Source organism: Athene noctua, chromosome 1 (assembly GCF_965140245.1).
Source record: "Athene noctua chromosome 1, bAthNoc1.hap1.1, whole genome shotgun sequence".
NCBI lineage: Eukaryota > Metazoa > Chordata > Aves > Strigiformes > Strigidae > Athene > Athene noctua.
In genome coordinates this window covers 244,218,374-244,233,753 of record NC_134037.1, presented here as the reverse complement: position 1 = coordinate 244,233,753, position 15,380 = coordinate 244,218,374, and the positions used below count along the sequence as shown (strand labels likewise).

The following is a 15,380-nucleotide window of genomic DNA, read 5'->3' as shown; positions in this document are numbered from 1 at the left end:
TGGTGAGAGCCATGGAAAACTCTAATAACTAAAATGTCTATCAAGTAGTTCTGTGAACACTACCATTAATAACATATGCCTATCCAGTCCCGTTTACATCAATAGCATTATACACTGCAGGCACATAAGCATGATTATAAATACGTACAGGATTAGAGCTTCACACAATGCTCTACTTACACTGTATCAAAGTCTATCAGGGCTCCAAAGATACACTCTCACACATAGATATATATATACACGTACACACATGTGTATGTAAGTTTGGCATAAATATCTCACCTGAATTGAAAAGCTATGTAGATACATCATATCCAATGTATTCATACAACATGAACTTCACTCAATTATGCATAAAAATAAAAGACTTGCTAGCAAAATGAATCTTTATTTTTAAAAATGCATCAACTAGCAGCACATATTTCAGATTAAGTTGTATTCTAATATACTGTTGACAGTCTGTTTTCAAAACTGTAACCCCTTGATCTTTCAGTCTGTGACAATATGTTCAGTCTATAATGCATATCATACAAATAACTAAAATATACTGTTTATATAGTTACTTCTAACTAATTTTGAAACATGATGAGATAGCAAAAAATATACCCGCAGTTCAGCATAAATAATAAATTTTTAAAGAATCTCCATGAGGTATTTAATTACAAAAGCCATGCAATTCCTCCTCATCTAAGATAATAATCATAGCCGTCATTCAAGAAGATACAGAAAGATAGTCAAAGCCTCTAGAAATATTACATAGTAAGTATGGAAACCACCATGCAGTCAGAGACTTGCATTCATGCTGTGGGACATGGAGCATCTACTACATTCAGCTGTAACAGTATTGTATTTGAAGAATCCAAACAGTGAAATCAATTTTAACAGATCAGCAAAATTCCTGGTAGTAATCCCTCCCTTACAGTCTGTTAACTCTAAATTGTAAACTATGAAAATAGGAACATCTGTATTTTTAGATTTACCTGTCTGATTTCCAAGGACATTATCTTATTTCTTCACAATGAAATAAAAAATTTGGTTTAAATTGTTAAGAAGGTCTGAACCCTTTATGATTCAAATGCATCTTACAGATTCAACAAGTATCAGCAAACAGTAAAAATGTAAGCACCCATCTTACAAACAGATGCTGCTCAGAACATATCCAGGACACAGCTTGCCAAAAAAATTGAAAATACGCTTATCTTAAGCATTCACACTAAAAATAATCAACTTCTAGTCCCATGGTTGCAAAGAAAACCTTCAAAGAGATGGAAGGAACTGTCATAATCTGTCACCATTTGTATTTGTGTGTTTTATACATACAGACAGATACATCTGTACCAAATCCCATTAGTTAGAACCTAGTATTCCCACTTACTAAGAAAATGAATCTCTTAACATCCATATGATGAAGCATTCTGATAAGAAGTTTAACATCCAACAATGAACTAATCACCCCAGATGTTCTTTAAAACAAAAAAAAACCAAAAAAACCAGACTGGCACTTCCAGACATTATCATTACAAGCTACAACAAATCAAAAAAAATCAGTAACTGTCTTTCCCCTTGTGGGCCTTAACAAATTCAGAATAATCTGTATTTTTTCAGATCATAATCACAGAATGGTTTGGGTTGGAAGGGACCTTCAAGATCATCTAGTTCCAGCCTCCCCCCTGCCATGGGCAGGGACACCTTCCACTAGACCAGGTTGCTCAAAACCCCGTCCAACCTGGCCTTGAACACTGCCAGGGAGGGGGCAGCCACGGCTTCTCTGGGTAACCTGTTCCTAAAAAATTTCTTCCTTATGTCCAATCAAAACCTACTCTCTTTCAGTTTAAAACCACTGTCCCTTGTTCTGTCACTACAGACATTGGTATGAAATCTCTCTCCATCTTTCTTATAAACCCCCTTTGTATGTTGATAGGCCACAATAAGGTCTCGTCCCAGCCTTCTCTCCTCCGGGCTAAACAACCACAACTCTCTCAACCCTTCACAGAAGAGGTGTTCCAGCCGTGTCTAAAGTAAGGTGAGGTGAGCTCCAGTCTATTGGTTCACCATCCTATTTACTGAAAAATGGTTTATTGCTTAAATCCATGTTCACATTTCCACTGTTAGGCTTCTACACATAACATACAACATTCAAATGTGGAGCATCACAAACATGCCCTACTGTTGCACACTTTGAAGTCTCCTGGACCAACAAGAGAACACCATAAAGAACATTAACCTCAGTTCAGAAAATCCCATGACATTCTTAAGAACCAATGTCTAGACTAAAAATGTTTTTCAGCCCATATAAAAATGATGGGTTCTTTATTCTCATCACTCTAGAGCAAGTGTCCCAAAAGCCACTCAATGACTTGCATCTTAAAAGTGTTCTTAAACTAATGATGAATCCTTGTGACACTGTCATAGTTCACTAGGGAAAATATATTTACCTACCAAGAAATTTCTCAACAATATCTTGTAATAAAATCTTCAGTTTATCCCAATCTTATACTAAAAAAAATCACTTCCAAAAATTGTATATACTATATGTGGTTTTACCATAGCTTATAACAGTGATGAACAATAAATAAGCAAAATAAACATTTTAGATAGCTCACTCACATAAAGTACATCATGAAGTCTCTGATTTAATTATAAGATCTGCATTTTATCTCTATATTTTCATAAATTACAGTGGCATCTGTGACATGCAAACTCAGACATTAAACGCACAAAAAACCACCACAAACCCATAACTTCACCTTGTCCACAGAAATGAAAACAGGTATCTCCTGTATACAATGAATATGTAGTGAGGTACAACAACTGCAAGATTTGCTGGAAAGTGTTAAACTAATGCTATTATGTCATGCATATTACATGACTGCTAAAAATACCATTTGTTGTATACCTTAAGAATCTGTCCTCCTTCTGGGTATCTTCTTAATATATCCTTAAGAAAATCAACAAGTGGTGGAGTTGTTTGTCCAAAACGACCTAAAAAAAACAAACAAAGAATCTGTTTATTATGCTACTATGCACCTAATTTCAGATTAAAAAAAAACCTCACTAAACAATTACTGGGAATTTAGAAAAAATATTTAAATTAACTCAAAGCCTGAGACTGTAAAATCCTGTATTTCCAATATCAACTGTAAAAATACTACATTGTAAATCTTTTATAAATGATGTCAAGGTCCACATGCTATTCCATATCAAGATGAAATAAATTTTGGGGCTAAATCTTTGTATCAGTTATACCTAACTCCAACTACTGGATAGTCAAATGTGACAACTTCTAAAGGACTACTTTTTAAGTAGCAGGACAGTATTCTAGGGCAGCAGTGACTAACTTTTTCATAGGCAGTGATGATCCCTACTGACAGCTAGACACAGGCACAGTACACTTTGGCTCTAGTGTACGCTTCCTGTCCTGGTGTATCATGGCACTGGGCCTGGTGCTAGCTTTGGGGTTACCTGGGCTTAGCACTCGAGGGAAGAGAATCTCAGAAAGGTACTACAAAGTGTTATGAAGTTCTGCTCCATGATGAACAGTCTATCACAGAATGATAGGTTCAGTACTCTTCCATTCAAACTCCAGTCTGAGACTAAAGAGCAGCTCCCTAAGTCCAAATGTCTAAAACATGCACTTCAAACAAGTATTAATGATGCAATCCCCACAAGGAAAACAGACTCTACTGATGCCCCATCTATCACTTCCTTTTAAATTTATTAATAATTATTTTCTCTCTCCTTTTCCTCTTCTGCATGTATGCATAATTATGAAGTACACAGATTCAAACACACACATTATTATATATTGTAGAATAAAACATTATAGAAAACAACCACAGAATCCTCAGCAACGTGGAAAAAAGAGGATCAATAAGAGAGATCTATTTGCTGAAAAAACATCAAGTAAAAACATCAAACATCTTCTTGTCTTTACAAAATTGTTGTATCGCTCTTTATTTAAGGTAATTTAATGGTATGGATGAAAAAAAAATTGCAAACAAAGTGTGGAAAGTATTTTATAATTTTTGTTATTATTTTTACAGTTACAGAAGTATATGAAAGACAATATGCCATATGCAAACTTCCAAAATAAGGTGAACTGATCAATAGTAGGAGAGTTTGGGTGTTTCTTTGCTTAGGAGAAATTCTCTAAAATTAAGAAACCAATCTTGTCTAAACCTAACTTGGGCAGGCAGGCAGGCAGAAGTACTTAAACAAAACACATTTCACTATGGGAACCACAAAACCAGACAAGTAACTTTTAAGTGATAGGACTGAAGACAGACATTATTCTAACTCTTTACATCTAAGAGCAAAGCTGATCTATGTATGTCACAAAAATTGTTCTGTCTAGAGATCATGACTTGCTGCACCCTATCAAAGGCTGAAATTATTTTCCTTGAGTATTAGTGCTAGTCATATTTAACACAGAACTGGTTCCACAAATCTGCAGAATTGGAACAGGAGCCCAGAGCCTGTGCAATCTTCACCCTTGGAGGCTTTCTAAACTCAACTAGATTAACCCTTGAGCAACCTGGTCTGACCTCAGAGCTGACCCTGCTTTGAGCTAAAGGTTGGAGTAAAGACTTCCTGATGTCCATTCCAACATGAACTATTCTGTGATCACATGAAAAGATTCTGCATTATCTGACAGACATCAGTGATGAAGGAACACAAAGGTGACATGGGTGATCTTCAGAATACTTCAACAACCAATGTGCTTGGCTCTACTGACCATGCAGTTCCTGAAGTTAGAAGTTGAGGGCCTTCCTTGATTCATCTACTGTAGGGAAAAAAATCTCAGAACTGAAGGACTCCAGAAAGAACAAAAAAAGGCTGATACTAAAGCCTTCAGATTTTTTAGACTGACTTACATCAGAGTTGTGGGCCAGAAGAAGTCCTTTATCTAGACCTGAACTGCTTCGAGTGATATCTCTAAGAAAACCTCACAGCCAAATATTCCATTAGTGGGCACAACAAAAAGCAACAACTTTTCTTTCCCATGGAAGATTTTTTTAGGACTACTACACTATCTTCTCCATATACTTGCATGCCAAAAAGAAAACGCAGCTCAAAGAAAAAAGCTCTTTTTATTTAGTTTATCACAGCCTACCTACAGCAAAAAACTATCAGAGCAAACAGTAGAGAATGAGAGAAAGAAAAACATTTGATGCCACAGAACCACAGAGTCCCTTTTCATAGGTGTTTTCTAACCACTGCACATTCTAGAGAACGTGAACATGAACTTCTGGCTAATACACAAACACTTCACTTCCCTCTGTCACTCAAAAACCATAATCCAGTACACTCATGGCTTATACTGGCTAAGAAAAAAAATTTTTAACATCAAATAAAATATCTGCATGAAAAGAAGGGTTTCCTTCTTTATCCTACCATCCCATTAGCACTTATTTCATTCCCTTATATTAAAGTTATTGTTAAAATAATATTAATACTAGCAATCAAGTAACATAATTATTACAGATTTTAGAGTATTTCCGAAGATATTCAGATATCATAACCTAATTCAAGATACCATACAGATATATATGCAATTTTTGAAATCAAAAATGTAACGAAACATACAGAATTTAAAAAAAAAAAAAAAAAAATTGGAAGGAATCAAAAGCTTTTTACCAGTGTTAGTTTTCTACACAGCAGTTACTGAAAAGATATCCCTTCAGTATCTGAATTCCTTACAATTATTCAGCTTATTTTATCTGATACAAGGCATCTATTAATGTTACTGCAAGGTAAGTTTTACTGATTCCAAAGGACAACAATATTCTAATTTCTATACAGGAAATAACAAAGGAAAAATTAAATGCAAAAGCACTTAAGAAAGAGAGGTTAAATTTTCTTGGAGCACAATGAACAAATGAAAGGATACCTAGGACGTACAAGAAAAATAATTGCTTCCCATTTAAAGAAGAGAATAATTTCAATTAACTCCAGATTGCATTAGAAAATGCTCTGACATTCTAGTTTATAAACAGAAACAAGTTTTTTTCATACCTCCACCTTTCAACCCTTTTGACTGAAGCTTCAGAAAAACTTGATTTTGACACTTCTGAAGGTCCACAATCTTGATATCATCAGACAACTGAAATAAAAAAGACAGAGTTTGATCGTAACATTCTAGAGTATAAATAGCTACTGTATCTTCATTTCTTAGATATTTGTTCTATGAAGCCTGGTTTTATCTAAAAATATACAAATACTCAGAAACATCCAGTATTCAGCCTGAGCAGCACTTTCCATCCCTGAGGTCTAGGATGGCCTCCTTTGCCTAAGGATACTCAGAGTCACAGAATCATCTAGGTTGGAAAAGACCTTGAAGATCTTCCAGTCCAACCATTAACCTAAAACTGACAGTTCCCAACTACACCAGATCCCTCAGCGCTATGTCAACCCTCCAGGGATGGGGACTCCACCACCTCCCTGGGCAGCCCATTCCAACGCCTGACAACCCCTTCTGGAAAGAAATGCTTCCTAATACCCAGTCTAAACCTTCCCTGGTGCAACTTGAGGCCATTCCCTCTTGCCCTATCACTTGTTACTTGGTTATAGAGACTCATCCCCAGCTCTCTGCACCCTCCTCTCAGGGAGCTGTAGAGGGCGATGAGGTCTCCCCTCAGCCTCCTCTTCTCCAGACTAAACACCCCCAGTTCCCTCAGCCGCTCCTCCTACGACCTGTGCTCCAGACCCTGCACCAGCTCCGTTGCCCTTCTCTGGACACGCTCAAGTCATTCAATGGCCTTTTTGTAGGGAGGGGCCCAAAACTGAACACAGGAATCGAGGGGCGGCCTCACCAGTGCCGAGTACAGGGGTCAGATCCCTTCCCTGTCCCTGCTGGCCATGATATTGCTGACACAAGCCAGGATGCCATTGGCCTTCTTGGCCACCTGGGCACACTGCTGGCTCCTGTTCAGCCGGCTGTCAATCAACACCCCAGGTCCCTCTCTGACTGGCAGCTCTCCAGCCACTCCTCCCCAAGCCTGTAGCGCTGCTGGGGGTTGTTGTGGCCCAAGGGCAGCCCCCGGTATTTGGCCTTATTGAAACTCCCCCAGTTGGCCTCAGCCCATGGCTCCAGCCTGTCCAGGTCTCTCTGCAGAGCCTCCCTACCCTCGAGCAGATCAACACTCCCACCCAACTTGGTGTCATCTGCAAACTGACTGAGGGTGCACTCGATCCCCTCGTCTAGATCATCAATACAGATGTCGAACAGGAGTGGCCCCAACACCGAGCCCTGGGGGACACCACTCGTGAGCGGCTGCCAACCAAATTTAACTCCATTCACCACAACTCTTTGGGCCCGGCCATCCAGCCAGTTTTTTACCCAGCAAAGCGTGTGCCCATCCAAGCCACGAGCAGCCAGTTTCACCAGGAGAATGCTGATAATCCTCAGATGAAGTATCAGTTTGTTAGTAAAAGGACCCAAAAAATGGCCACAAACAGATCAAGTGGAAAAAATGCCTATAGAAGCATTCTAAGAGCAAGCCATGGCCTCCTGTTTTTACATCTGAAAATTTGCATGTTCTGGGAATTTCTGGAAGCATACAACTAAAGCAATTATTGTTCTAATGTGACCATAAAGAAAATAAACATGTACAGGAAGTACATGGTCTATGTACTCCAAAAAGTACATACAGGTATGTAATTTCATAGGAATTTTAAACTAAGCAATATCAGCTCAAAGCAGCTAGTAATACAGAATGTGTAGAGACATACATACGTCACAGAAACACCCCTGAAGAATTCAATAGCATCATCTCCAAATCACTTCAGCATGCAGACCTATGGACTCACTAGGAACATCACAGAGAAACTGGGGCAAACTAAGCAACAAATTCCTTAGGAGCCACTGGGAAAACTATTTAGTAATCACAGCACATAATGGTTTTGTTGCAGATCTAGTTTTGTATTGTATGTGTGTCTCGGTCATATACAATATGATGTTAAAACAGTCATATATGATGTGATGCTATCCTGCATGCTAAGATAACAAATGTATAATCAGAAGCTGTGCTGTGCTAACTAGAAAGTTAACCAATTCAAATTAGTTTCCATTTATAGTAAATAATATTACAATTTTATTATGTGAAATTGTATTATTATATTAGCCTCAGTTTATAGCAAAGTTCAGGACTACTTCCTCACTTTGACTGGTAAAAACAAATCAGTAGAAAGAAGTTGGTGCTTACATAGATGTAGATGCTTACATCTAACTACATTTAATAAGTGAAAGATAGTCCTAGACTGCAGAGTGTAGTCATAATTTTAAAATGTTAATAATAAAAAAACTGTATTTCTTTTTACTTAGACCAATTTTAAATAGTACTTAGAACAGCAGTGCATTTATTGTAAGTTCCTACAGAAATATTATACTTGAGCTGATCTTAAGATGTAAAATAGCTTACACTGGGTATACCACCTACTCGGGGCTCACTAGAATCAAAAAGAATCCACAGAATGCTATAACTCATCACAAAGTACTAAAGGGATAGAGTAACTAAATCTTCTTGGGTAGTTTTTTGTACCAAAATATCAGCAGAAAGTAGGAGACTGAATAGATTCACATTAATAGTTTAACACTGTAAGGAACTATGAGAGAAAGAGACACTGGATTTTACTTAACATCTGTAAATTGCACATACTACTACCTCAGAAAGTTAAAAAATAATTTGATTCCAATAAACAGGAGTTCAAAAGTTTATAAAACATTTTCCAAATTGCTGCAGTACAGAATAAATATTCTCATATGTATTCTAGTTTAGTCTAGTTCTTCCCTAGCATCATAGAATGGTTGTGGTTGGAAGGAACCCTTAAAGATCCAGTCCATACCCCTTTCATGAGCAGGGACATCTTTCACTAGATCAGGTCGCTCAAAGCTCCAGCCAACCTGACCTTGAACATCTCCAATGATGGGTCATACAAAACTTCTCTGAGCAACCCAGTGTCTCAGCACACTCATCCTAAAAAATTTCTTCCTTATGTCCAATCAAAATCTACCCTCTTTCAGTTTAAAACCACTGCCCTTTGTCCTGTCACTACAGGCCTCAGTATAAAGCCTATCTCCACCTTTCTTATAAGCCCCCTCTATATATTTAAAGGTTGCGATACAGTCTCCCATGAGCCTTCGCCTCTCCTTTATGCATTTACATGTCCCCTTACCCTATTTAATCCTAATTTCCAATCTCCTCTCTCTCCCCTTGCCTCTATTCACCCCATCCCAACAACATCTCCAGGTCCCCAATTCCCAAGAGTGTGGCTAGAAGCACGCCAAGCAGTACTGAAACAGTGACCCTAGGCTGATGCCTTCAACAGAACAAGGTCATTCATTCATTTGCCTCTTCCTCCGGTACCCAGATCTCAATTTTTAACTTGTAAGAGCTTCCTGTCATAGTGATGTCAACTGTACTGTTGAAGTTGGCCAGCAGATGGAAAATCAATCGAGAGAAGCCAGACCAAGCAAATCAGCACTCTCAAGTGAAGCTTCTGTTCCCCTCCCCCCAAAGAAATAAAGATAAACCACATGGATTATTTCAGAAAAGGCAGAATCTAATGATAAAAGCTGGCACCGTAAGAGAAGCACGAGGGTTAGCTGCTGGTCCAAACGACCTCCTTGCTTCCCACGGGAGACCCCCGCCAAGGACACGCACACACTGCGCTGCCCGCGCACCCGCAGGCCGGGCAAGACGCAAAGAGCAGCCGGGTGGGGACCTGCGGCACCACAGCGCCGCGGAGGTGCCCCCGCCGCCCGCCGCGCCCACTCACCTCTCTCCCGCGGTGCCACAGCCGCTGCTCGGCGCGGGGGAAGCCGGCTGCCGCGTCGATCCGCGCCTTCACGTCCGCCACAGCCGCGGAAGGCGGCAGCTCGAAGGTCCTGCAGCCCAGGCAGTCATGGAGGACGGTCACCCGGGCCAGCCTGCGACAACACGACAGACACCAGCTGAGGACAGACGGGCAGCGCCCTGCCCCGGCGACCGCCCGCCGCCCGCTCGCCCTCCCCCGCGGGCACCCCGCAGGCCCGAGACGGGCGCCTGCCCCCCTCTCCGGAGGGGAAGGAGCCGCCGGGCCTGCGGGCGGAACCGCTCCTGCTCCCGCACGCCCGCGGCCTCCCGTCCCGCCCCGCCGCCACTCACATGCCCGCCGCGGCACACAAAGGACCGTTAGCTCCTGCCGCCGCTCCTGCCGCCGCGGCCGCCGCCGCTCCCCACGCGGGGAAGGGGCGGGGCTCGCCCCGCGCTCTGCGCCGCGGAGGAAGAGGGAGCGGGGAGGGAGGCGAGGCGAGGCCGCCCGAAGAGCAGCGGCAGCGGCGGCGAGGTGTTCCCGGCCCGGCTCCTCAGCCGGGGCCCCGCGGCGGGGGACGGCCCGGCCCCCGCGCAGGGAGACGCCGCAGGCGGGGGCTTCCCGGCTCGGCGGCCCTGGGCCCGATGCGCGGGGCTCGTCGTTCCCGCGGCCTGCCAGGGCCCTCGGGCGGGCGAGCCCGGTCGCCTCGGGCGAGGGGAAGGCCGCAGCTTCGCTTGGCCGGCGGTGCGTGTGTGGTGTGAGGCTGCCGGAGCCGCGACTAGCGCTGAGCTCCAGAGGCGGTACCGCACAAAAATTCCTCCTTCGGCGGGGCAGGCCGGCAGGGGAGCACGCTGGTGGTTCACGGAATTCCCAGCATTCAGGCACCGCCACATATAGAGCACACAGAGTTACAGCTGATAAACGTGTTTCTCAAGGATGCAGAACACAGAAAGAAACATTTTTTCTGCTCTTCTCTCAGTCACTTGATTGATCATGAGTATTCCTTCCTTGGTGTTGATCTCCTACTCTTATAGTGCATATGGTAAGTCCTCATGCCATTCAAGACATAGGGAAAGCACTCACTCTGCTGAAAACAGAGTTTTAGTCAGTCTGTGATCCCAGTGAGCTAAGGGGACTTGTGAAGGAGGCCAGCTTGAGCCCCCCAAGGTTCACTGTGTGCAGAGTTCTGCACCTGGGGCCATGTGCATCAGTGACGGGCTGAACAGCAACCCTGCTTCCAAGGAGTTGGGGGATACCAGGCTGAATATGAGGCAACAGCATGCTCTGCCTAGGAGGATGACCAGCAGATCAAGGGAGGTGAGTCTCTGCTCAGTGCTGATGAGGCTGGATCTCGGATACTGTGACCAGAATGTGATGTTTCGGGCTTCTTCAGTTCCACATCCCAGCAGGGACTACTAACATGGTCAGGGGCCCAAAGCACGTGACATACAAAGAGAAGATGTGGGAGCTGGCTTTGTTTAGTCGGAGGAGGAGGAGACTAAGGTACAATATAGCACCAAAATAGCTGACCCAAACTGGCCAAGGGGATATTCCATACCATATGACATCATGCTGAACAATAAAACTGGAGGGAGTTGGTGAGGGGCTGGCAGCCTGCTGCTCAGGGACTGGCTGGGCATTGGTCAGCACATGGTGAGCAATTGCACTTCTTTTGCATATTCTTTTAGCATTAGTATTATTTTCCCATCCTTTTCTGTCCTATTAAACTGTCTTGATCTCAACACACAAGTTCTACCTTTTTTCCTCATTTCTTTCTCATCCCACTGGGGGAGACATTAACAAATTCCTGTGTGGTGTTTAGCTGCCTGCCAGGTTAAACCACAATAAGGGGGAAAAGATACAGTTGAACCTGTTTACAAAAGTGTACCAAGCTAAGAAAACATGAGCCCACTAAAATGGAAGGAGACTTAAAAGCCACAAAGGTCAAGTGGATCAGGATCCAACACAGTATCCAGGTAGATGGTTTTGCCTGTGCTGCAACACAGCAGTTCTTGCACAACTGCTGCAACATCTTATTTCATTCATCAGCAATATTTATATTGACTATTACAGGATAACAAAACGTTAGAAATTTTGTGGGTCTGATCCTGCTTTCACCAGAAATAATAAAAAAAAAAAACTTTTAACTTAAGAAAGATGGATCAAACTCTTTGCTTTAGTTTAGGGCTTTGTTCATTTTTTGTTTCATCTTTTTAACTTTCCATTTTGCTACATCCCCTTCACAGTTTGTCATCACAGAATTATTCATACTGTGTCCAAAGGAATGAGAAGTCTACCTTCCAATTCTTACGTTTATCTTTTTATGTCTTGATACCAAGAGAATATACTCTGCAGAAGAGTGTTGCATGAGGGGCACAAATATGGGTGACTGGGCAAGATGGAAGGAGTTGAAACCTGATGCAGTCCCATCCATATCAGCTCCTAAAATAGTCTCCAGACCAGTCAAACCACCAAGCCACATAATTATTCTTCTCCAGCTGGAATCACAGGAGTGATTTAGCATTTTATGAAGCATGCACAATTGTTTGAATGGGACCCTGGAGAGAAACAGAGCTATCTCAATTCACAGCCACCTCTCTGTGCTGACATCTCAAATGCTGGGGCACATTCAGGGCACAGACAATCCTGCTGTCAGTGACTGGCTGAAGTTCTCCAACCCATGTCACATCACATGACAAGACAATACTCCCAAATTATGTCCTGTGACGGTTTAACATTAGTATTGGAAGAAAAATCTCCATGTATCACAGATTCTGTCTAGTATGTGACCTCTGTAGTAGAGGGGGAGGAGTTGTGAAGAGACAGTGATACAGAACTGGAACTGTGCAAGGTTCTGGACAAAGGAGTCGAACTCCTGAGCTCCTGGAAATCAGCCATATCTGTCTGTCTCATAAATCTGATCCTCTCATTACAAAGGAGACTGTTTTTTCATACTGGCAGGAATGAGTGTCCCATTTCTATTTACTATGGGACACCTTTAATTTGCCTCTCCTTTATCATGCGTTTTCTACTCTGTTTTCCCCTTTTGATAATTTCTGCCTTTGGGTTGGGTTTTTTTCTGTCCATCCAGATAGAAGCAAGATGCTGATCCTCTTAGTACCACTGTATTAAAAGAGTAAGCATGACTAGGGCATGTGTTCCAATGCAGCCCTTTGATCATTTGCAGTCTTTAATTGTTGTCATGCTTCTTGGCACAGTTTTGACCCATAACCACCACCAGTCTTCAGGACAATGATAAGGCGTGGTTCATAAACCACAGACAACTCTCCACAGGCAGAACAAACAAGTACATGTTGGTTTAGGGCCCAAGACTGTGAAGTTTTTCCCACAAGCTGTGCTATGCCACTTACCCTTAGAGTTCTGGCCCCTTCCCTGGGGTCCCCATCCCATTTTATTTATGGGCTAGATGTTGCTACTGATAATAATAAGCAAGACTCCCACTGATTTCAGTGATGCCAAGATTTAAAATTACCAATTTCATGGCATAGCTTCCTAACAAGAGAAGGCACTGATTTCAGTAAGGAAAATGAACACCAATAATGCTACCAGATCCAAAGAATGAGGGACAACTAGTTCTTCTCAAACTACAAAAAAAGAAAAGAATCAAAGTATTCCAAGTACAGTTTCAGTAGAAAGCTATTTGCAGAAACTTATTTGGAATTTAAAGCCACTCCTACAGCATTAAGTACAATGCTGATTTTTATCAGCAAAGTCCCAACCATTTTTCTGGCAAGGAACATAGAATATAAATCTCCTTTTTATTACAAAGTGATTTATACATATCCTGTTATCAAACTCTGTCTTGTTTACAGCTTATGACAGTGACCTTTGTAAACCTTTTTTTTTCCTGATTTCTAAATAAAAATGCCCTAGAAGAGTGACTATATAGAAATTACACTGCCTGACCAAAAAGGAGTACATGTTCCAGTTTGCAGATTTTTGCAACAGAAAAAAAAACCAACCTTTTTTTATCTTTAATCTTGCTTATCCTCTTGGAAAACAGAACTATGGAAACTGTGTAATCCCAGTGAAGTTAAAGGTATCACATACATATTTGTTACTAGAACTGCTATTAATGATTGTACAGAATCACAGAATTGTCTAGGTTGGAAAAGACCTTGAAGATCATCCAGTCCAACCATTGACCTAAAACTGACAGTTCCCAACTACACCAGATCCCTCAGCGCTATGTCGACCCGACTCTTAAACACCTCCAGGGATGGGGACTCCACCACCTCCCTGGGCAGCCCATTCCAACACCTGACAACCCCTTCTGGAAATAAATGCTTCCTAACATCTAGTCTAAACCTTCCCTGGCACAACTTGAGGCCATTTCCTCTTGTCATATCACTTGTTACTTGGTTAAAGAGGCTCATCCCCAGCTCTCTGCAACCTCCTTTCAGGGAGCTGTAGAGGGCGATGAGGTCTCCCCTCAGCTTCCTCTTCTCCAGACTAAACACCCCCAGTTCCCTCAGCCATTCGTGACATTGTCCATGACATCGTACGTGACAATGTTAAAAAAAAAAAAATCCATTTGACTTGACCAGGTCGGAACTTTGTAGCCATAGCAGTTAGAAAAAAATATCTTTTAAATCTAAAATCATTGGGACTGATTTGAGAATTTTTAAATACTACATATAGAAATTCCTATTATAACATTTTTATAACAGCTCTTCCAAGCAGAACAGCATTTATATTTAAAAATACATGTGGAAAATTCTCCTGTGTCTATAAACAAGAGATCTGTTTGGTTCAGAATGAGGTCATGTAACCCTTGCAAGAAGGGACATGCAATAAAAAAATGCTAAGATTCTCTGCAACACTGAAGTATTTTTATAAGATTAAATGAAAGTTATTTTTGTAATGACATTTCCCTGAAAACAGAAAATTCTGTATTGCATAATCGCCTCATATTTCGAAAAATTTAAAATAAGTGTGCAGTAGCAGAAAGAGATGGATGCAAGCCCCTTACTCCCTTATGAGTGTGCTTAGAAAGATGGAATGGAGTGTGCAAAAGGAGTGTGGTGTGATAAGAAACAAATACGATTAGGTCACTAATGCCAGAGGAAACCCGCAGCAGTACAGTAGGTTCCAGTGCAGCAAATAACATTCTGCAGTGCTGGCAGGCAAGTAACAGTGACTCAACAATTACATCTAGATTTGAGACAGTGCACACACACCAAGCATAAAATCAAAACTTTCTAGGACACAGTAAGCACTTACCTTCATTCTTAAATCAATTCCTTAAGTGTTTCTAACAGATGTTTTAAACATTACATTGTATATATTTCACATTAGCTGGAGATTACAGATTGCATTGGTCTGTGGTCACTGCCAGGAGCTTGATTTATCCTTGCTTACTAATGCCTTTTCAAGAAGTTTGAGAATAAACCTACCATTTGCTGATGACACATGTGCTAGTCATTGGAAAGCCACCCCTTACTGGAAAGTTTCTATTTTATTTTAATAGCTCCATTAACAGAAAACAAGTACTTCTTTTTTTTTTTTTTTAAATCACTGTAATGGCTGTAGTCCTACCTAGTAGAAATGACCAGAAAACCCTCTGG

The 15,380-nt window shown here is 41.5% G+C and overlaps 1 protein-coding gene across 3 annotated transcripts in view; it reads right to left on the bottom strand.

Annotated features, from left to right (window-relative positions):
• SACS (sacsin molecular chaperone) overlaps nucleotides 1–15,380 on the bottom strand; it is a 61,051-nt gene that overhangs the window by 25,919 nt on the left and 19,752 nt on the right. For 2 of the 3 annotated variants that reach the window (XM_074915436.1, XM_074915443.1), the window contains exons 3-5: nucleotides 9,778–9,928; nucleotides 6,016–6,103; nucleotides 2,897–2,982 (exon numbers count right to left, since the gene is read on the bottom strand). In XM_074915436.1, coding sequence (XP_074771537.1) covers nucleotides 2,897–2,982; nucleotides 6,016–6,103; nucleotides 9,778–9,928 — 325 coding nt within the window. Of the gene's footprint in view, nucleotides 1–2,896; nucleotides 2,983–6,015; nucleotides 6,104–9,777; nucleotides 9,929–10,145; nucleotides 10,194–15,380 lie in introns of those variants that run through there. The other variant, XM_074915450.1, reaches the window with a different exon arrangement.